The sequence below is a fragment of the Erythrolamprus reginae genome, chromosome 3, assembly GCF_031021105.1.
Source record: "Erythrolamprus reginae isolate rEryReg1 chromosome 3, rEryReg1.hap1, whole genome shotgun sequence".
NCBI classification, from domain to species: Eukaryota; Metazoa; Chordata; class Lepidosauria; order Squamata; family Dipsadidae; genus Erythrolamprus; species Erythrolamprus reginae.
Window position 1 is genome coordinate 118,453,833 of NC_091952.1, and position 24,304 is coordinate 118,478,136.

At 39.3% G+C, this 24,304-nt stretch overlaps 1 protein-coding gene across 2 annotated transcripts in view; it reads right to left on the reverse strand.

Moving 5' to 3' along the window:
* The window catches only part of LOC139164392 (uncharacterized oxidoreductase ZK1290.5-like), a 114,197-nt gene that overhangs the window by 23,793 nt on the left and 66,100 nt on the right, over positions 1-24,304 (reverse strand). For both annotated transcript variants that reach the window (XM_070746453.1, XM_070746451.1), the window contains exons 4-6: positions 18,961-19,052; positions 13,180-13,362; positions 6,055-6,114 (exon numbers count right to left, since the gene is read on the reverse strand). In XM_070746453.1, coding sequence (XP_070602554.1) covers positions 6,055-6,114; positions 13,180-13,362; positions 18,961-19,052 — 335 coding nt within the window. The remainder of the gene's footprint in view (positions 1-6,054; positions 6,115-13,179; positions 13,363-18,960; positions 19,053-24,304) is intronic.

Consider the following 24,304-nt stretch of genomic DNA (forward strand, 5'->3'; position numbering starts at 1 on the left):
TCATTCATTCATTCATTCATTCATTCATTCGACTTCTATGCCGCCCAATCTCAAAGGACTCAGGGCAGCTTACAACAGTATAAATACAACATAAAAAGATACAAAACGATAGAAAGAAGTCGAACATTATCTAAGACTAAAACATTATCTAAAACTAAGACCCCATGAAAAAAAAGTTATTATAAAAAGAACAGTCATTGTATGCATTGATCTATAAGTTTTTTAAAAAATATATGTACGTATACTATCCAATCCTTCTTAGCAATTTGACATATGCCTATCAGTTTTGGAACCATGTTATGATTCTTTGCATTTTCATGAAAACAGAAATTGATTTCCAGGTGTACAATGAATCAGATTATCAAATTGGAATTGCAATCTTATGTTCTTCAAGATGTCTTTCCTGAAAAAATGGGTTCGGGGTAAACCTTTTCCACAGTACATTGCAGTACTCAACAATACAGTACTCAACTTACAACAAGACTTAGCACTGGAATCTAGGACATTTGGTGAAGCAGTTTTTATGCAAGATATCATGTGACTGCCTACACAGCTATTTTGTTCAACAACTATAATCTGACACTCTAGGTTCCGGTTAAGTGATCTTGCAGATCATTAAACACACTGAGTCCCACATAAGGAGATTGGGGTGCCAGTGGGTTAGGGATGACCCTGGAATTTCAGGATTTTCAGCCCTTCAGCAAAAAGACATTCACAGGTGGCTGCACCTGCACCACATGCCTGTGGAGGCACACTGTGTTTCTTACCTTACCACACTGCCTCTCCACTCTTTCCTTGGATTTGGGGGCCTTCTCATATCTGTGGACTGGCTGAAAGAGCTGCCTGCCAAAGGATTTCAGCTCCCTTTCTGTGTACTGAAGGAAATGTTTTGTGAGATGCAGGAACAGAACTCAGGATTTGAGCTCCCATTTCTGCCAAAGGAATTCAGTTCCCCTACATGCCTAGAGTTTAGTTCCCTTCAGCAGGCAGCTCTTTCAGCCAGTCCACAGAGATAAAAGGGAGTTCTGCTGGTTTCCCCATTGACTTTCTGGGAAAACTAGCAGAGAATATTGCAAACGGCAATATTGCAAACGGCAATCACATGACCATAGGGTGCTTGGCAACCAGTCATAACAAATTGCCAAGCACCAAGATCACAATCATATGACTGTGGGAGTGGCAGTACAAAGTTTTGTGATGGCCAACATTTCCGAGGCCATTGCAATGCCAGACTGTGGCAAAATGAATGACAAGTTGAGGACTACCTGTGAATGAATCATTTATTCTCCTGTGGTTTTCCTCTCCTTTCTTTTAAATCTTGGGACATATTAGTAGACTACCACAAAACCTTCCTACTTTGAATTACAATCCTCCAACACCACTGACAACGTGGAGAATGATGACAATTGCACTGAGGTGCACAACTGGGGAAAGGCTATAATAAAACTAATTCTTCCACAAAGGAATTTCTTGTTTTTGTAGTATGTAAAGAAACACACATTAGTTCAGTCTGGTAGTCTTCTGGCTATATTGTAATTTGGCATGCATTTGCCAGTGTTGATGCTTTTGCCTAATTTTATAATTTATCCAATAATAATTCAGGTTGTTTTTATCTTATTTTTACCTTTTCTATTAAATGTATACCTTGTCAAAATTACTCAGGATTGTTGGTGGCCTTACTGATCGTGCAAATAAAATTCAAGGCACAATAAAAGTACGGTAATAAAAACCTAGACACTGTGCAGAGATGACTAGGCTAACCATGGCAGTTAGAAATGAAACCGAATCTTCATCCAACAAATGTTGGGATCCCTTTTATAGGTGGTTAAAAAAAAGAGAACAATTTGCTTAAACAATAGAATGATCTGTATAGATTAGACACAAATCTAGTATAAAACCCTTCTTTTCCATTCCAAATGCTGCAAGAGATATTGGATGTATAAAGATAAAATTTTACTTTTAGTTCCAAATCTCTATACTGTACTGTGATAAATTCAACACTGGCTTCTCTCCATCTATACGACTAATCTTGATCTAAGGTAATGAGCTAATAAAGTTAAAATTAGTTTACATTCTCAACACAACTTCACTGTACACTCGCCCACCCTTCTCTCTTCTTCTTTTTCTCTCCTCTTCATTGCTTCACCTCTTTTTTTCTTCTCCTCCTTTTCTCTCTACTATCTCTATATTTTTTCTTTTTATTTTCTTTCTCTTTCTTTTTCATAAGTCTATATGCCTATTGAATGCTATAATATATATATATATTCAGACATATTGTAGTGTAATAGATTCTAATGTCAACTGTTATGATTGTTTTTTATGTTTTGTATATTTGTAAATAAAAACTTTTTAAAGAAAAGGGGGAAAAAACTAGACACTTTTTTAAAAATCCAAAAATTAAATGCCCGCCAAACAAATTCTATTTTTACTAGCTTTTGGAAGATGCCAAGATAAGAGTACTAATGAGTACTAATAGGAGGCTAATCCAAAAAGCAAGTGCAGCTCCCTACTGCTCCTTAAATGAGGTGTCACCAACTGCTTCTCCTTGCAAACCCAAATCGTTCAGTTTAATTTTTGAAGGAATTGTTCTTGCTATTGCTATTCTTCCAATATGTGGATTTTTACTAGGAAATGAATATGAAGTATCTCATAACATTAACATATCTAATAGTACATTGCAATATGTTTGTTTTATGATATTTGTACTCTACTGGATGTTGCTCATTACTTCATATATCATTTGTTCAACCATTTCCCTACCTGTAGTGTCCTTATTTGCTTTTCCTAGAATTCCATTATTTTGGCTTTGAAATTTGTTGAATAATCTTTATCCTAATGGTTTTTTCCTTTAACTTGTTTTTGAGACTCCTTCATTTGGGAAGAATGTTCCCTCCTTTAGAAGTTCAATGAAGCTTTTAGAATTTCTGGGCAGCTATCCACTTACACAATTATTGAATGTAATAGGACTGTGGCCAGTGTTCCTGTGTAGCTGAACAAAGATTGGTCAGTCTTGTGACTATTGAAAAGTGAAGTCATTTATTACACATAGAAATGCTGTTCACGTGTGAGGAAATCTGCTTAAGCTATGGAACTATGTATTACCCCTTATATTTGCTTGTTTCCTCTCAAAATATGGTCTGCAGTACTATCTTCTGGAGACTTCCTGGGACAAGTTTTATGGGTACATGAAAATACAGAAGTGCAAGCAGAATTGTCTGCTTTTAGAAGCTGCTCCTTTTAGAACCAACAACATACATTTCTCCAGAAAGTGTCTGGATGCTAAAGTTATAGATGTTTATCTGATTTTTGATTGTTTTCCACATTTCTTGCTCCATCTCAGGGCTTGGATGGGTGGTGCAGGGTGGTATTCGCATTAGTTCTTATTTTTTCTTCAGGCTCCTGATCTAATCTTTGGATTTATTAGAGTCACGTTTTCTTTTAATAAGAATATTCCCACTGTCTAGCCAAATTTGAAGTTTTTAGAATTAGATAATAACCTAAATTTGTAACTGCAGAGAACTCAGTCAAATATACTTTTTGGTGCAATTTTGCCAACATCATCACTTCATTTAAAAAAAAACCCACTGTGGCTATTATATCCACCCCGCCTTTTAATTTTTTTTGAACCATTTGGCCAAACAAATCCTTTTTCCTTGACATTACTACTCATTGATTCATTGACTTCCTAGCTAATCTTATGTATGAAAGACTTTTTGAAAATGCTATCTTAAATGTTCTAAATGTTAGCTTTTTGTCTAGCTAACTGTATGTGATTTCCAAGATCTCTAATCCAAATTCTGCTGGAAATCATAGCCACTTATTTTTCATCAATTATACCTGTGATATCCACAAATGAAAACATTACCCTTCCCAGAAACTTCTAGCATTTCATGAATAGATCTTTATCCGAGTTCTTTCAGTTGATACTAATCTGATCATTCTTCTCACTAAAACCTTGCTAAGAGATTACTTTTCATAACTCACAGTGACATTAACTTCAACAACGACCTAATTTTAGGTTAATATTTTATTTTTGTTTTTGTAATAGTAAAATGTGAACAATTTCACAAATGAATACAGTAATTATCAAATTTAAAATATATTACATATATTGCAGCTATTATAATAAACTACAAGTAGCACAAAAGGAAAACATAATTTTAAAAATCTATATATATAATAGTCAGAACCAAACGCTTAGCTGACCATGAGCACTTAAAAACTGAATTGAACAAACTCAAAGATGTATTAATTTCTAATGGATTCAAAGAGAAAACAATAACAAACCTAATCAAAAAAGAGACACCCCCCAAAAAACAAGATCAAGAACAGGACAATGGCACCACCATCCTTCCTTACATCAAAGGCACCACGGATAAAATTAGTAAAATTCTGCACAAACATAACATCAAAACTTCATTTTGCACTAACCAAAAAATATCTAATATCCTAAGGAGCCCCAAAGATAAAATCCAATTGGAATACCAAGGAATCTATGAAATCCCTTGCAAAACATGTGCAGCCACATACATTGGACAAACTAACCGAAGAGTGAGCCAACGCATAGCAGAACATGTGAATGCAGTCAAAAAAGAAGAAAAGACCTCCTCCCTTGTCCAGCACATTAAAAAAACAGGGCACGAAATTGACTTTGAAAAAACTAAATTACTCCACAAAACAGAGAATTTATATAGAAGAATTTCTCTAGAAGCTATAGAAATTGAGAGGAGACCCCTTTGCATAAATAAAAGAGATGACACCTCCCGCCTACCAGAAATTTGGAAACCAGCCTTAAACAAAAAAAACACTTCATAATAATCAGCATGTCAATCCTTCTAATAATTATGATTTTAGAATTTTATATTTGGAAATCAGCCTTAAACAAACACTTCATAAAAATCTCCATGTCATTCCTTCTAATAATTATGATTACACCAACCAATCAGATCACTGAAACATAATCACCCAATCTATTTGCTACATTCAAAACAAATCTCCACCCCCACACTATATACTAGGAAGAAATGACAGTTGCTAACATTCCATTTTACAACAACACAAAGATTGGAACTTCAGCCTGATGATGGTGAATGTGATTTCGCCGAAACGTCGCATAGACATGCAAAATATTACACAGGGCAAAACCCGAACTCAGAACAATCTACAATAGTCATTTAGTTTCAACATGGGATTAATTCAGCCCTTAAACTTGTGATTTTTATATCTAGAATGGTACTATAAAATATATTGCTTTATCTATTCCATAATATTAGGAGGACATTTTTCCCATGGATATAAGAAAGTTTTCTTTGTGAAGAACCAAAGTCTGCCAAGAGCCAAAGCATTTAATAAAATACGAATTTTATGTATTAGAAATATAACACATTTATGTCTTTAATTATTACATTCTTTCCAAAATTATACTAATGTATCCTAGGCTCTGAAACTAAAGTGAAGTTATAGCTAGACAAGACCAACTCATGTTAATGTTGATTAAAGTTACTTGTAAGAATGTAATTTCTTTTGAAATTTGTTCTCTCAACAATTCAAGCTAAGTATTCCTGTTCCTCCCAGAAAAAAACTAAATCTTTTTGCACTTTTTATTTAAAAGCTTCTCATTAGCAGGTTTAAGTCTCTTTTATTTGGGGTTTAATTATCCAGAGTATTTTAAAAAGTAACTTAGGTAAACTCTTTAAGGTTCAAACATTAATATTGCATACTCAATTCTCTTTGCAGAGGTGCCTAATTCATTCAATTTTAATCCACTTCTTTAAGGCTTTGCTGTTATGATGCCACTTTTCATGGTTCAGGCTAAGTAGCTACTTAATCTAATTAAATGGTTTTACTACATATTTTTTTACTACATATGCCAGACATTTTTAGATCTTTCACATCTTCTCTTAAGGTAATTTAATTTGGATTTATTTGGCTTAATTTAGGATTGCAGAAATAGTGTTATTCAAAATTGTGTAAGCAAAAATAAAAATAAAAATTAGTCCTACATGTTAAATATTTGGTGCTAAATACACTTGCCAGAAGGGGATCTGGTCTTACCTGACAGTTTTCTTGTACTCTCTCTGGTTTTGTAGATTTTGGAATGGTGACTATGCCATTCTAGAAGAAAAAATAAAATAATGATTGATGGAAGCAAAGATCTTTTAAAAAAAAGAAGATAAAAAGAATTTAAAAATACAATTTGTCAATAAAACATTTCCTTATGATGGGTTACGTGCATGTTTAGCCATGTCCTTCTTTGACAGGTTACATTTTTATGCACAGGCCCATATTTTATAGAAAATATTCTGTCATTTAAGTTCTTTTCTGCAATTTCAATAAATAGAGCCAAATACTTAAAGTTATTACCATATCACTCTTTGGTAGAATGAAGCTATAACTATTTATGCACAAAGAGGAAGATCCGGACAGTAACTTTGGTAAGTATGAGGTACCAAAATTTAATGGTGTAAAATTTTTAGACTGATATATACCTTCAAGAAATACTAGTGCTTTGACTGTTGAGGTAGCTATTGTATGCCTATACAGGACGTTGCCACCCTGTTTATTTGCAAATAAATCAACTTTCTGTGTAAGAAAGTAAGAAGAACTGTTGCACTTACCTGAACGGTCTTCTCGCTGCACTGCAAGGAGAGTCCAACATGGGTTAATCTTCAGCCTTGCTGGAAGGGACTGAGTTAAAAATTAGCATAAATAACTGGTCCAACTCCCATGCTGCCCTTCCTGGGTCAGTCTTACAATAAAACGAAGTCATAGTGATATTAAACCAACCAACTTTATTAAACCAATTTAACTAAACTTTCAAGTAACCCTGTGTCCCTGGGCCAAACAGCCGGGTGGGTTTGGACTTTCCTTGCAGTGCAGCGAGAAGACCGTTCAGGTAAGTGCAACGGTTCTTCTCCACTTGCACTGCTTCGGTGAGTCCAACATGGGATGTACCCAAGCTTAACCAATTAGGGAGGGAGAAGGCTGGACCAGGGACGCAGTATCATTGCAAACTCTCTGCAGTACTCTGCGTCCAAAGGCTGCTTCAGCTGAAGCGAAAGTGTCCAAACGATAGTGTTTGATGAATGTATTAGGAGCAGCCCAGGTCGCTGCACGGCAAATGTCCTCAATCGGGGCCTGCGTTGCCCAGGCTGCTGACGTGGCTGCACTCCTTGTTGAGTGTGCTGTAATGCCTTTAGGTATTGGTGTGGGCCCTGATTTATATGCGGTGACGATACAGGAACGGATCCAACAGCTAATTGTTTTAGATGATACCTTATTTCCCATAGATGCCGGAAAATAAGAAACAAACAGGGCTTCAGTCTTTCTGAAGGTACTTGTACGTCTAATGTAGATTTTGATGGCACGCCTAACGTCTATCTTGTGCCATTTCAGTTCCAGAGGGTGTATCCCGTGGGTACAAAAGTCTGGTAGGGTAATGTCTTGTGATCTGTGGAAAACCGTGTTCATTTTAGGTAGGAATGAAGGATCCGGTCGTAAGACCACTCTGTTTGTGTGAAAGATGCACAAGTCAGGTCTGACTGACAAGGCTGCGAGTTCAGAGACCCTCCTTGCTGATGTGATAGCTGTTAGGAAGGCAGTCTTTAGCGACAACAGTCGCAGTGATATCTCCCGTAAAGGCTCAAAGGGGGGTTCCGTGAGGGCTTGTAGCACCAAGGGTAAGTCCCATGTGGGAAACCGATGTACCGGTGGAGGTCTGATGTTCGCAGTTCCTTTAATAAAGTCCCGAATCCATGGGTGTTGTGAGATCGGGCGAGAAAAGTCCATCTTGAGTATGGTGGCGATTGCCGCTGTCTGCCTGCGCAGGGTGTTAGGTGACAATCCTTTGTCCAAACCTGTTTGTAAGAATTCCAGGATCTGAATCACAGAGGGGGACTGTGGGTCCTGATTCCGGGCCCTACAAAAGGAGCAATATGCTTTCCAGGTCGCTTGATAAATGCAAGTCGTGGAGGGTCGACGTGCTGCTTGGATGGTGCTGATTACTCTGTCAGGCACGTGTTCCTTCCTTAATCTCTCCCCCTCAAGTGCCACACGACAAGACTCCACCACTGGGGCTCCGGATGGAAAATTGACCCCTGTTTCAATACCACCTTGTGGTATGGTATTCGCCAGAGGGGAGAAAGTGACAGTTCTATCAAGTCCGCGAACCACGGGCGTCTGGGCCAATATGGAGCCACCAATAGTATCTCTGCTTGTTCTTGTAGCAGTTTGTTTATTACTCTTGAAATCAGGCAAACTGGAGGAAAGGCGTAAAGCAGCCCGTCCAGCCAGGGGCAAGTCAATGCATTGATCTGCTCTGCCCCTGGTGCTGGGAACCTCGAGAAAAACCTGGGTAACTGATTGTTGTACTGTGTGGCAAACAGATCCACTTCCGGTGTCCCATATCTTTGAGTGATCTCCAGGAACAGATTGACGTCCAAACTCCATTCCCCCGGATCGATGGTTGTCCGGCTGAGCCAATCCGCCTGGATGTTTGATGTGCCTGATATATGTTCTGCTCTCAAGGATGCCAGATGGAGTTCTGTCCATTTGAACAGGGACTGAGATTCCCTCATCAGGCGGCCTGATCTTGTGCCCCCCTGATGATTGATGTGGGCCTTTGTAGCCACATTGTCTGTAAGTATCAGTACATTCTGTCCTCTGACTTGTGGTGTGAATTGTCTGAGCACCAGGTGCACTGCCCTGAGCTCCAGGTAATTGATGTTTGGACAGATAAGGTCTTCTGGGTTCCACAGTCCCTGGGCTACTCCCACGTTGGAGTAAGCGCCCCAGCCCGAGAAGCTCACATCTGTTGTTATGGTTATCTCCTGTTGTGACAGGAATGGGGAACCTTGTAATAGGGCTGCCGATTTCCACCACGGAAGTGATCGACGCACTTCCAGTGGGATTGTTACTAACTTGGAAGAGTGACTGGTTCGATTCCTTTGGAAGGGGATGAGGAACCATTGCAATGGCCTGGCATGGAGTCTTGCCCAAGGTACTATGCCTATGCAGGATATGAAGACTCCCAGCAGTTGAGAAAGGAACGCCAATGTCGTTGTTCTCTTGCGCTGCAGTTCCATGACCAAGCATCGGACCTTTTCTTGTCTTTCCTGCGATAGGAAAACTCTGCCAGCTATGGTGTCTATGCTGGTACCCAGGTGGGGTAGGTACCTGGTTGGTGTGAGATGGCTTTTTGGATAATTGATTGGGAAACCCATAGTCTGCAATGTCCTTATGGTCTCTGCCAGGTCCTGTCGTGCTCGGCTGGGGCTGCTGGACAGTATGATGATGTTGTCCAAATACGCCATAAGGCGTAATGGACGCGTCCTGAGCTCTGCGGTGAGTATGTCCAGTAATTTTGTGAATGTTCTGGGCGCTGATGAGAGGCCGAAGGGCATGGCCCTGTACTGGAAGTGCTGGTTTTCGAAACAAAAGTGAAGATATTTCCTGTAGTCCGGATGTATGGGGACATGAAGGTATGCTTCCTTGAGATCTATTGACGTCAGCCAGTCCCGCTGACGGATTGCTGCTAATATTGTCTTTAGCGAATGCATTTTAAACCTGCGGTATTTTATGTATATGTTCAGTTGTTTTAGGTTGAGTATGAGACGACAACCTCCCGAGGTTTTGGGTACTATGAACACAATGGAGTAGTACCCCCGTCCCTCCTGATGAACAGGGACCCTCTCGATGGTACCAATGGCTAGTAGGTGATCGATCTCCTGGTGGAGGAGGTTGCGCTTGTGGTTGAAGAGTACTGGACACTGCATGAACCTGTTTGGTGGTCTCTGAATGAAGTCCAGGGTAAGGCCCTGGGTTATTGTATTTAGAGCCCAAGTGTCTGTGGATATAGACTCCCAGGAGTCGGTGAAGTGCTGCAGCCGTCCTCCTATGGGAAAGGTTCTGATGGAGTCATTTGTTTCTTCGATAACCTCCTCTGTTAGAGCCTCTGAAGGCTCTTCTGGTCTGCTGGAACTGTCTGTTCCTGTCTCCAAAGTTGCCCCTGTCCGACCTGTAGGAGGGCTGGGAAAAGGACCCCTGGGCATACGACCTTCCCGCCTGGGGTGCAGCGGTGGAAGACTCCGGCCGAAAGGGCTGGCGTCTGAAGTAAGGGGTAGTGCGTCTCTCTTGACGTCTGTAGGTTCTAGGCAGGACTTTTTTCTTGTCCTTGTCTTCAATGAGGACGTTATCTAGAGATTCCCCAAAGAGTTTTGTCCCATCAAAGGGAGCTGAGGCCAATCGCCATTTGGATTTGGCATCAGCTTGCCAAGTCCGGAGCCAGAGTAAACGGCGGGATGACTGGTTCGCTGCTAAGGCCCGTGAGGAAAACCGGGATGCCAACAGAGTGGCATCTGCAGAGAATTCTGCTGCTGCCAGCAACTTGTTAAGATCTTGCCTCAGGCGGCCATCCTCCGGTCCCAGCTTTGTGAGCATCTCTTGGAGCCACAGGACTGAAGCTCTGTTAAAGAATGATGCAGCTGAGGCCGCTTTTAGTGCCCATGCAGTCATCTGGTGAGTCTTTTTATTCACGCCCTCCGCCCTCCGGTCCTCTGGTTTTAGTCCATCTGCCACCTCGGATGGAACAAGAGCATTAGACACCAGTGCTGCTATTGGGGCGTCTATAGATGGAAATTCCAGCAAATTTTCTAGCTCTGGTTCAAAGGCATAAAATTTGCGCTCAGAAGCTGTTGGGCCTAGAGCTCCCGCTGGATATTGCCAAGGCCTTTTGACATTGTCCAAGAAGAGTTTAGGAGCCGGTATCAGGTCTGCATCCTTCTGGTGTTCTGTGAGCACCCTGGAGGCCGGCTGGGGAGTTGATGTCGCCTCTGTAGGCTTCTCAGGAATACCTGGAGTAACAGTCATTTTCGCCTTGTTGAGGAGCACCCAAAAAATGGCTGGTCTGAAGAGTCCTGCATATGTTGGGGGTTCTGGGGGTGCTCCATCATCCTTGGATATGCCATCATCTGGCTCTGAGCCCTGTTCCCCAAATCCAGGATCCTCATGGAATGAGTCCTGTACAGGAGATGGGGGGGCTGGAGCTGCCCAAATATCTCTCTGCGCAGAAGGAGGAGGGCGTGGTGAAGCAGGGGGGGCAGTTGCTGTATACTGTTGTACCCATGCCACTATGCCATGAGAATAAGCGGAGGCAATCATATCCTGCAATGCTGGTTGCAGGCATTGCCAGGTGTCAGGGGAAGAGCGGAGGCCTGCGGCCGTCGGGGTGAATGTGGCTGTTGGCAGAGGTTGCGAAGCCATGTGCCATGCTAAAGAAGAGGAAGAAGGCCTAGTGAATTCAGGCCTTGTTGGCTCAGCCACTTGAGATGGGCCCCCAAACCTATCTGGTGACCAGTCCTTATCAGTGGCCAGCCCAATTCCCTCCGGGAGTCTCGGGGGTGTGGCACTAGTTATTGTTCCCATACTCTGACCTGGCACTTGTACAGAAGAACTTGCGGTTTGCCTCTGAGCCTCCAATTGATCTTCCAACGCTTTAATACGTCGTTCTGCTTCCTTGAAGGCAGAGGAAGATTGGGAACTCTTAGATTTGGCCTTGGAGGAGTGCGTTTTCTCCTTGGCCTTAACAGTCCGGGGTTCTGTTGTCCCCTGTGGAGGAAGGTCAGCCATTCTGTCAATAAAGCTGCTCTGCTAAAGGTACACAATATCGGCTTTTTTGCTGTGTTGTTTACAATCTGACTCAGCAAGAAATGGCTGCCCTCAGGTAAGCGCTGCCTCTTCCTGTGTCTTACAGGACATCCGGCTCCTTCCTGCGCTTTCCCGGGTGAAACGGGGCGTCAATCAACCCTTAATTTGGCGGGCGGAAGTTGACTCCGAAAAGGGGCGTCTTAAAATGGCGGCCTCCTATCCAGCTCGCCATGCTTTCAATGGCCGTGCCCTTCGCTCCATCCGTCTCCGACGGCGATCCGCGATCCGTACAGCCACCCGGCCAGGGGCTCGTGTTCTTCCGCCTCCGCTCTCGAGGAGCTGATTCCGGCGGGAAATTCAAATTGGCCTCGTCTTTCCATCCTTTGGTATGGCCGATTTCCAAGTCGCTCCGACAGAGGTATGGCTGCGCAGGCCGGGGACCTCTTCGTTCGGCGACACCCGGTCTTGGGAGCAGTACCCACTCAGGGAAGAGGCTCCGACCTGGGAAAAGCGTTGTGGGCTATACTCCACAGAGCAGGGGCCCAATCCGTTGTTGTGAGTTTCTTGATGTATCTGAAAGATAAACAAAGAAAAGAAATCGTTAGTAATATTTAATTAATTTGTAAAATAAAATTTGTAAAAAACTAATTCCTAAAACTAGACTACAAAAGTCATAGGAGAAAAAACTCATGTGTCCCTTCACTATGACTGAGTTTTTTAGACTGACCCAGGAAGGGCAGCATGGGGGTTGGACCAGTTATTTATGCTAATTTTTAACTCAGTCCCTTCCAGCAAGGCTGAAGATTAACCCATGTTGGACTCTCCGAAGCAGTGCAAGTGGAGAATGAGAAAGTATGTGAGTGTGAGTATGTTCAAAACTTTATATTCTTCTGGCCCTGTAGTATGCCAAAATTTTCATAGTTGATTAATAATTCTTCCTCAACTTTCTTATGTCCTTTCTCCACCCGAGACATTTTATGACTTATTGATTATTTAAATACATGAGAAAGAAACCCCAATGAAGTTTCACCAATCTCAGTTACTTTCTTCTAAGACTAATTCAGGTAACACAATTATTTCTAGATGCTATTGGATAATTATTTACAACATAAAATACCATATTTTCCTGAAAATGTACACTCTACTACAGATAAATCTTTCTGTCAGAACATATTACAACCATTTCTGTTCTGATTCATGACTCAAAAGTAACAGATTTAAAATAAGGCCCCATCCCAGACTAAAATAATTACTCAGTGGAATGCAGAATGAAAGTTGAAAAAGCGAAGACCTGCTCCTGATAATTATTTTCTACAACAGAACTGAGCCCAAATTATTTCTGAATAGTTTCAGATACCGTTCTACTTTCAGTTACTATTTAAACAGAAATCAGCTATTCAGCAGACAATGAAAACTAAGAGACAAGCATGCACTTTTACCATTATTGCCTGGGAAGTTTTATGTAGCTAGACAGGAAATGTGTTCTGTTACATTTTACGAATTGTTGCTTAATGGAGCTGAAAGTTCAGGACTTACCTGGATGCTCCAACGAATACAGATTTGCGCAGGAGTTCTGCCATATTTCTTTGCAAGCTGGACAACGTTGGGATGATTAAGAGCTTCACCTTTAGCTAGTGGACAGTAGCCTTCAAAAACAATATTCCTGCTTTGGCAATACTCTACTAGCTCTTGAGGTCTTTGGAAAGGATGATATTCTACCTTTTTTTAAATAAGAAGAAAATGTACTTCAAAGTTCTTGTCCGTTTATAACCTATTACAATATAAAGGTCAAACTACTGAAAGTTGCTACACTTTTGGCATAATGTTATCATGACAATAACGTTTTATTAACTTTTTTGCCTTCCAAAAGCCAAGGAAAATTCCCTAGTGAGGAAACATGAAATTCTGAAAAAAAGAGGGACTACAGATTACTAACATCCTCAGAATGCATAAAAGAAACTGTTCGTTCATAAACTCCGTACAGTAATCTACGTCACTGCTTCCTGGATAAATGAGAATTCTAGACAACAGTCATAGGCAATAAATGCATTAATTATATCGCCTCCTCGTCTAGAATAGGATTCATGTTTTTATCTTCACAGACTGGAGCCCAAATCTTGCTCTCCGGAAAAAAAACCAATATGGTGATAATGGAAAGAAATCCTCTAATTTTCTGCAATTGTCCCATTTTTCTAGACCTGCATGGAATGTGCAAAATAATCCTACATGCACCCAACCCAAGGATGCTCCCCAACATTTCCATTAGAATCCTCCATTAGATTATTTTTTTTTCTCATTATTCAGCCAAGGATTACAGGTGGAACAGTAAATCCCTAGAGGCTAGTATAATAGAATAAAGTGACTCCATCTTAACAATAGGCGGCTTAGGAAAACAAAGGCATTTTCAAAATCTTCATTCTGTATGGCTAAGATAGTCTTTAAATGCTAAGATTGCAAAAAAATAAAATTAAATTAAAGCTATTAATTGGAATTTGTATTTAACCCCCCCCCCTTTTAAAAAATTCTTAGGGATAGTAAAAAATAATATGGGGTCAGGTCTCATCAATTGGCACGACACTGATACAAAACCTTTGGTGCGGATAGTGAAGGTGGCAAATGAAAGATAGCTTAAAAATGAGTCAAATCTGTTTGAGAGTTATGGAGGAAAAATATCTATGGAATGCTGCTGGCAGCTACCCTTTTCAAGCCCCAGTCCCAATCATATAACAGAGTAGACAATACACAGCTCATTCTGTACCTGCTGGGGTTAAGTATGTAGTTTGGCGGATACATAGAAACATAGAAGTCTGACGGCAGAAAAAGACTCCATGGTCCATCTAGTCTGCCCTTATACTATTTTCTGTATTTTATCTTCGGATGGATATATGTTTATCCCAGGCATGTTTAAATTCAGTTACTGTGGATTTATCTACCACGTCTGCTGGAAGTTTGTTCCAAGGATCTACTACTCTTTCAGTAAAATAATATTTTCTCATGTTGCTTTTGATCTTACCCCCAACTAACTTCAGATTGTGTCCCCTTGTTCTTGTGTTCACATTCCTATTAAAAACACTTCCCTCCTGGACCTTATTTAACCCTTTAATATATTTAAATGTTTCGATCATGTCCCCTCTTTCTCTTCTGTCCTCCAGACTATACAGATTAAGCTCATTAAGTCTTTCCTGATACGTTTTATGCTTAAGACCTTCCACCATTCTTGTAGCCCGTCTTTGGACCCGTTCAACTTTGTCAATATCTTTTTGTAGGTGAGGTCTCCAGAACTGAACACAGTATTCCAAATGTGGTCTCACCAGCATTCTATATAGCGGGATCATAATCTCCCTCTTCCTGCTTGTTATACCTCTAGCTATGCAGCCAAGCACCCTACTTGCTTTCCCTACCGCCTGACTGCACTACATAAGAGAAAGCAGAAATGCATAACACTGATAAATGCAACATATTTCAGAAGAAAACGGAGATACCTTCCACAGCCTCTGCTGGCAAAGAGATTGAAAACAATGCCAGAAGTCATTTTTCTTACATTTTTTTGACTTCTCAGTTTTTATTGCAATATGTATATCTCAGTTATTCAAGATCTTTAAATTTCACCAGAATTCAGGTTCCTGGCTAGCTTCTTAAATACAGATACATATTTAATAAATGAGACTTCTTGGCATGTTTAGTATTATGACTAAATAAAAATAAAATGCTGGTATTTTGCAAAGATATATCAGATATATGATAGGGTGGAGATGAAAATAAAAATATTTTATTTAAAAATAGTTGACATTTCAAAGACAGCCAAATTCTGGGAGGTTCTGCAATCTCATGAGGAGGATTTATTTATTTATTTATTTATTATTTAGATTTGTATTCTCAGTTGTTATGAAACCTGAACCTCCTTTTTAAAAAATATTATTTTTTATTGAACTTGGTGATAATATATACAATTGCCAACACCTGCCTATGTGACATTCCACAAAAGTTTGCGGCTATCAAATAGTGGTCCACGTAACAAAAAACATTGATTTAAAATATATGTTTATGATGAAATCTCCTAAGTGAAGGTGAATATTAATTGTGAGCACTTTAATCCTGTGTAGATAATAGTCAAGTAGCAAGAAAAATATGACACATTTTGTGGGCTATACTGGAATGGAGAAATGTTTAAGAAATGTCATATCATAGGCCAAGGAAAAGTATTTTTAAATAATGAATTTAATATACAGCTTGACTTTTTTGGACTATATTTGTGTTTTTCCATATAATTTCTTAATAGTTCAAGGGCTCACTGAAAAACTTCTTGATTCTTAAAATTGTATTCAATCTGGAAAGTGATCCAAGGAAAATATGAGCTCAATTGATAGAAGACAAGAAAAATGGGCAAGATAAATATGAATAAATACACAATAAACATGAATTTACTGATATAGTGCCCAAAGGAATAATTGTGGTAAAATCTGCAAAGATGTGAATTATCCTGGTGTTACATCTCTCTGTAATTTGAAAGATTGAAAAAAGAAGATTGAAAAAAATAATCCCTGTACAGAAAGAACTATTTACCCAACACGTACAAAAGACAGTAGAAATTCTATGACAAAGCCAGTTCATAGAGAGCAATCCCAAACTGCCATCAAAGGTCTTCCAATGACCTAAATATCTATGTATTTTTATGATGAAGCAGCAGCAACGGCAGTAAGAGTATTACAGTTTGGCACAAATGACATCAGCATCAGGAATATGGAAATTTTCATCCACCCTGAAAGGCTGTTTCCTGTTTCTCATCTTTAGGACACGTTGTCTATTTAGGCAACAATAGCCAGAAACAATAGGCTGGCATATGCTCAACAGTGGCTCTGAGAAACGCAGGCACTCTAAGGCTAGGCTTGGTCAGCCTCAACCTACAATGATTTTTTAAAAAATGACTGCTTGGATGGGAATCAAAGTTCAAGCAGCAGACATCCATTTCTTCAACCTTTGAAGTTCCTTGACCTCTCTGTGGCCTTTCCCATCACACACTTACAGTTACAGAGACACCGCATAGAAACATTCATTTTCTCATCTTCTTCCACTCAAAAAGACTACAATAGAGACCATTTCCAGTAGTTTCACTGGAATGTTTTGAGGAAGAGGGAAGAGGCAGACCATCCGGGTGTACCGTTCCATTTCATAGAAATCCCTAAACACTAGAGACTGATCACTGGAGATTTATGGGATAGAAAATCAGTGGGAAAGAAAAGGTCAATCCAAACATTATCTGCCTATTGAAAGATCTTACCTCTAAGGAAAAATCAAACTGTTTGCACGCTATAGTAGTTTATAAAATTACTTGAATTATTAAAAAGGACAATTAAGCTATGTTCTCCCATTTTCTTACCGTTATCATTTTTCACGGAAGTTCTTCAGTATCAGATTATTATGAATGTGGTTTCCCACCCCCTTATGACTAATTAACCAAATGGTTATTGAAACGGATGTCCATGTGCCGCCTCTATGTTGGTTGAGACGGGCAGGAGTCCCTTGAGTACCATTTGTTGGGGGTCAGGGCAAAGGGAGGGCCTTGCCTTCTTTTTCTGCTCAAGATCCCCAAGGACAATTGGTGGGCCACTATGTGACACAGAATATTGGACTCGATGGGCTTTGGGCTGATTCAGCTTGGCTCTTCTTATGTTCTTATGTTTTTATTTTGCAATAATTTTCCATTTAGCCTCATCCAATAAATTAAATCAAATGACTTAATTGCAATCGTTAACCAGTAGAGAGAGAAAAATAAAAGAGAAAAAAGGTGGTTTTCAAATATCCAGAACATCCAAATGTAAATAAAAGGAAAGATGCATTAAAAATATGCTGAAAGCTTCATTCTTATTACAGTAGTTAAAGCTAATCCAAAACATAGACTTATAGAGTCCTTGGCAAGATAATCTAATAAAACACAGAGAAAAATCAAATATATATTTAAAATATCACTTTACTGAACTTTTGAAATCACATTTATTTATTGTTACAGTTGAAAGGGACCATGAAGGCCATCGAGTTCAACCCCCTGCCCAAGCAGGAACCCTATAGTACACTTGAACTGTCATGTGGCAGTTCAATCTTCTCTTAAAAATGTCCAGAGTGTTGGAGTTCACACCACTTCTGAAAGTGGTGTAGGTTTACATGGTAGTGACATCTTTACACCATGGTTGTACATGTTTACATCATGGTAGGTTAATCATCAATCCAAATAGGAGGGGATAGGATTCTGTACTGCATCCTCATTTCACAGAGTTATTAATGTTCCACGAGAAGAGAATATTTATAGTTTAGGGTTGAAGAGTGATGTACTTGATGCTTGTTGTTTACTTGCAGACATTTCATTACCCAACTAGATAACATCATTAGAGCTATAAGGGAGTGGGGTTTGCTCTATGTTTCTATAAAAATGCCTTGCCCTGTCACTATTGTTTTCTTCTTGATAGTTTTCTGATTAGGCTACTGTTTATAGTTTGATTGATGGTCTGAGTTAGTAGGACTTTGGTTGGGATACTGTTTACTGCTTGTTGGTCTGGTATTAATATTGGTGTCAATCTCTGCTTATCTGGGGTTTGACTGCTGGCAGAAGATACAGTGATACCTTGTCTTACAAACTTAATTGGTTCCGGGACGAGGTTCTTAAGGTGAAAAGTTTGTAAGACGAAACAATGTTTCCCATAGGAATCAATGGAAAAGCAATTAATGCGTGCAAGCCCAAAATTCACCCCCTTTGCCAGCCAAAGCACCTGTTTTTCTGCTGCAGCATTGCAAAAACACCGAAGTCCTCGAAACCCCACCTCCGGACCTCTGTGTAATTTCACTGCTGTAATTTCACTGAGGCTCCCCTCGCTGGGAAACCCCACCTCCAGACTTCCGTTGCCAGCGAAGCACTCGTTTTTGCGCTGCTGGGATTCCCCTGCAGCATCACAAAAACACAGAAGTCCGGAGGTGGAGTTTCCCATGGAGGGGAGCCTCAGGGGAATCCCAGCAGCGCAAAAACAGGTGCTTCGCTGGCAACAGAAGTCCGGAGGCGGGGTATCCCAGCGGTGGCAGTGGGTTTGTAAGGTGAAAATAGTTTGTAAGAAGAGGCAAAAAAATCTTAAACCCCAGGTTTGTATCTCGAAAAGTTTGTATGACGAGGCATTTGTAAGACGAGGTATCACTGTATTTTGGTCTTTGTTTCATTTTAGCTTTTAATTGTCTTTTTTTGAGTGGAGTGTGAATATTGTTGTGAATCTCTATTTCATTAAGTCATTAATTTGCTGGTCAAAGCTGTTTAAGCACTATGTATAACATACTCACCTGATTTACATGTGGAGTCATCTGACAGTCCTCTCTCAGCTGCTCCAAGTGTTCAATTAAAAAGTTGCTTACTCCGATTGACTTGCATATACCTTAATGAAAACAGAAAAGGAACAATGCATGTATAGCAATTTGCTGTGGCTTTGTAAAACAAAACAAAAAGACAATGCATTTAATTTTCTGCTACAATGTTGAACTTAAAGCAGACGTTCCAACTTGACCACTTTTCTTCAAATGACCAAAGCCAACGTTACATTTTAAAATTGGGAACTAAAATGCAGAATACCTTGGGGACCGCCTTCTGCCGCACGAATCCCAGCGACCGATTAGGTCCCACAGAGTGGGCCTTCTCCAGGTCCCGTCAACTAAACAATGTCGGTTGGCGGGCCCCAGGGGAAGAGCCTTCTCTGTGGCGGCCCCGACTCTCTGGAACCAGCTCCCCCCAGAGATTAGAACTGCCCCTACCCTCCTTGCCTTTCGTAAACTCCTTAAAACCCACCTTTGTTGTCAGGCGTGGGGGAACTGAGATATCTCCCCGGGCCTATACAATTTATGTATGGTATGCTTGTATGTATGTATTTAATAATGGGGTATGTATGTATATAATAATGAGGTTTTTAAATATTTTAAATTGTAAATTATTAGATTTGTCATGAACTGTTTTTATTGTACAGTATTGTGAGCCGCCCCGAGTCTACGGAAAGGGGCGGCATACAAATCGAATAAATAAATAAATAAATAAATAAATAAATAAATAAATAAATAAATGAATGAATAAATAAATAAATAAATAAAGCAATGGGGAATAGCAGAGATGAGTTTAAGTGTTTGAAATCCAAATCTTTCCCTTGTAATTAAATTGAACTCCACACATATCTAGTGATTCTGCATTTAATGTTGAATACGGTCCAAATAAGAATTTCAAAAGTAAAAGGTATTTTAATTGTATCTCATGGAGCCCCAAGAAAAACATCCTATTTCAGCTTCAGTCTTCTTCCTAACCCCTCTTTTTTTAAAATTTATAAGGCAAGAAGGCTCAGGTTACTCATTTCAAGAATGATGAATTCAGAATCAATCAAAAGACATGAGGAAGAGTGATTACGCACACATTAATGTGCGTAGAACACTGCTTGAAAACAGTGGGGAACGGGCTGTTTGTTGAAAATGACAGCATTACCTATGGATGTTGCCCAATCAAGACGCTTTTAGGAAGCTGTTTTATAATCTAAACACATTGGGGATTCCCTGGTGGATACAAGTTTCCAGGCTAAATTCTGGGAAAAGCTGATGTAGTGTAAGCAAAGAACAATTGGACTTCACCAGGTTGAAAAGGAGGAAATAGTGTTCTGAGCAGCGTGCCAAAAACTAGAGAAAAGTGGAACACTGGTAGAATGGGTGCAAGGGGGGGTTGGGAAAACTTCAGGGACAAACAGTTCAAACAGATTTCCGACTCCTTGTAGGTTACTGCTGCAAAAAAAGTTCTTATATAACCATGTCACTATGTTTAGGAAGTAAAGAATTAAGACCTTGGAGTGCACAGATTTTATACTCAGCTTTTGTATATCGGCTCCTGCCTGCCATTATAATATCCAGGTTTCTGAGATTACAAGACTTTCCAATATAAATACAAATAAGTGTGCAGTTACACATGTCTGAAAGGGAATGTATTAATCTGAATTACATTTATTAGTCCTAAAAATGAGCAAAGGGAAAAGTATTAATAAATTTAAGAATAGTTTCCCTATATAATACATGTCACACAACAAGGCAAACTTGGATAGCGAAGAATACAGTTTTGAAGGGAGAAATATCTGGAGGTAAAGACAGGAACCAGAAGCATTTTTAAATTTTATGAATATTTTGAAGTAATCGGCAATCAGATATAAAGGGAAGGGATTTAGAATTTTATACTGTTTTTGCAGTTTTCCATTAGAACAGAACAGAATAGAATAACAGACTTGGAAGGGAATTTGAAAGTCTTCTACTCCAACCCCCTGCTTAGGCAGGACACCCTACATTACTTCAGACAAATGGTTATCCAACATCTTCTTAAAACCTTCCAGTGTTGGAGTATTTACAACTTCTGGAGGCAAGCTGTTCCACTGGTCAATTGTTCTAAGTGTCAGGAAATTTCTGCTTAATTCTAAGTTGTTTCTCTCCTTGATTAATTTCCACCCATTGCTTCTTGTTCTACCCTAAGGTGTTTTGTTGTTCGTTTGTTTTTTTCCGTTTTTTTATAAGGTCATGGGCATTTATTTTAAATAATGATAACTAATAGCAATAGCATTTAGACTTATATACTGCTTTACAGTGCTTTACAGCCTTCTCTAAGCAGCATATTGCCCCCAACAATTTGGGCCCTGATTTTACCCATCTCAGAAGGAAGCCTGGTGAGATTTGAACTGCCAAATTGCAGTCAGTCGGCATTCAGCAGAAGTAGCTTGCAGTTCTGCACTCTAACCACTGCACCACCGTGGCTCATTGTGGTGACAGCAAAATAAATATTAATGTTTTGTATTTTGAAGTGACTTACAATTACTTCTCAAGACAAAATAATAAGCCCGGTTTTATAGATTCAATTATTGAATTCAGCAATGAATTTAAAATTTCATGACAAGTATAAATGTTGTTTACTTATTGATGTTTTATATTCCCGTCCACTATGTTCATTCTCAGTTATTTCTTTCTTCTTTTAAGTAGACATTAATTTTATCCCTTCAAATTAAAAAAGAGGAAAAGGTATTAAAAAGAAAAACTACTCTATGGAATTAAAAAATTACCTTCTCTTAAAAACAAATGGATAAAATCCAGAGTTTTCAACATCATGTCTCCAGACTTTCTACAATTGTCCTGTATCCCAATCATGAAGCCGGATACCCAGCCATGAAAGCTATCAAGTTTGTTAAGATATTCATGAACTGGGAGAGCCATGTTAACAAGGTACGCCAATAAATAGGCATAGCAACTAAGTCAGCCAGTGGGAGTTAAACACTTCTGAGTCTGTGCAGAGAATCAAAATTGAAAACTTAAGCTTAAGGCTAGGCATGGCTCAATTCACTCTGTACTCTCCATTCCACTCTGTGCTTGTTTGCTCTGATGAGATGAAACTAACTCTCCTGCTTGTGTTTACTTGTGGTTGTGTCTGTGTGTATCTATATGTGTGTGTGTGTGTGTGCGTGTGTTTATAAAGAAATTAATGAATCCAGATGAATCAGTTATCTGTTTGTATTTCTGGAAATTGATTTTTCTGCAACAAACTCTGATAGGTTATGAGCCCAGAGCACACTGAAGACTGCATTGTAATTTAAGATGAAGAGACTGCCTGTGTTTAAAGGAGAAACAAGGCAGAGATTGCATGATGGCCGCTGCTGAATTTAAGGAAAGCTCTGTGCCTCCTTTGGGGAGGAATAATTATAATTTGGGCTGCAAAAATGGAATTGTTTCCTGAAGGAGCTGTGGAATTTGGTTATTAATCAACCACAGGGAGCTTGAGGAGTTGCAGAGCAGAGGAAGCATGATAAAGCAATGGCTTATATCATCTTGAGTTTAGAAGATTTCATGTAGCTGGTTTAAAGACTGCAAGTGAAGTCTGGCTGAAATTAAAAACTGTGTATGTGAGTGTGTTGAAAGGTGGGACATTGTTTCTGTAGTGTTTGAATGCAAACCAGAGCAGGACTTGCCTTTGGAAGCATTAAATGCCTGTTTGATTGCAGAGGAGAGCAAATGCCATTATAGAAAGAGCCATGAGGCGAAAATCCTGAGGTGGGGGCCCAATGAGCAAAGGCAGAACAGTGGAAAATTCCACAGACTGGCCATCTGTAGAGACCCTAGCAACAGATGAGGTGACTGCAGAGAAGAGAAAAGCAGCAGAAGACATCAGATTACAGCCCAGCAATAGAGGTGTTACTTAACTTGTGGTGAAACTTCACGTTTAAAGAAGGACTGTTTGCAAAAAAAAATATATGATTGCACAGAAGAAATTATTTGCAAGGAGGACAATTCACTGACAAACAAATTTATGTTGCAAAAGTTAGCTATTGCAATAGCAGAGACAAATGGTTAATAGACAGTGGGGCAAGTCAAACAATTGTTAATAATTCTAAATTGTTTTAGATAGTGGATCCAGTTGCTTGAGATACAGTGGTCAGAAGGCTAAAGTCATTGGAAGAGGCAGTGTGCAAACCCCATATCTGGAAAAGATTTAATGATGTATTATGACCACTAAATTATTTGATTTATGTTTCTTCCAGTCATGAAGAGAGGAGTGCTAAGATATTCATGAACTAGGAGAGTCATGTTAACAAGGTCAGCCAATGAATGGGAGTTAAACACTTTTGACTCTGTGCAGGGAATCAAAACTGAAAACTTAAGCTGAAGGCTGGGCATGGCTCTGTCCACTCTCTACTCTCCATTCCACTTTGTGCTTGTCTGCTCTGTTGAAATGAAACTATCTTTCCTGCTTTTGTTTACTTGAAGAAATAACCTACTTGTGGTATTGTGTGTGTGTATATATATATACATACATATATAAATATGTTTATAAAGAAGTTAATGAATCCAGCTGAATCAGTCATCTGTGTGTACTTCTGGAAATTGATTTTTCTCCAACAAACTCTGATAAAGTTGAAGAAGCCTTTTTAAAGACAATCTCTTTTTATTAACCCACTTCATTTTATTTATTCAATTTAGGCAGTGTCTGACTCCAGACTGACTCACAGTTCACAGCACCAATTTCTTTACTAGGAAGCTTCTACACAAAAGAAAATCCTGTTTTGGCTTAGAGTAATTATATGGTACAACGGGCAATCTGACATTTTCATACTCTGTAGCACTTCTGATTTAAATGTTATCCTCTGTGTACTACATAATATTGGAATGTACATTATCTTCGTGCCCTGAACAATGGCAACAATATAGTGATTCTCTTTTTTATGGTATTAAGGAATAGAGCTCAAGCTCAGGAATGGAGGAAAATTTGCTATATGGGTAAAAAGAACTATAAATTATTTCTATTATAGACTTTTAAGCCACATTTGCAAGACATAAAAAGGAATTATTGAAAGGCATCAGAAGCATTTTAACTTCCTTTACATAGCACAGGCTCATGCTAATTCAGATTTATTCTTAAGTATATGATATCAGCAAATAATAGTATGGTAAAGAGAGAAACCATTGGGACTTTATCCAATAAATAACGTTTAGAAGAGTTCTACTAAATTATAATTGGTATAATGCTCAAAAAAAAGAAAAAAGAATCTTAATATTTTATTTCAGAACGGTCTTGAGACTATTCTGCTCAACCTAAAAAGTGTCTCATTGTGCTTTTATAAACAAAAATAGTGAG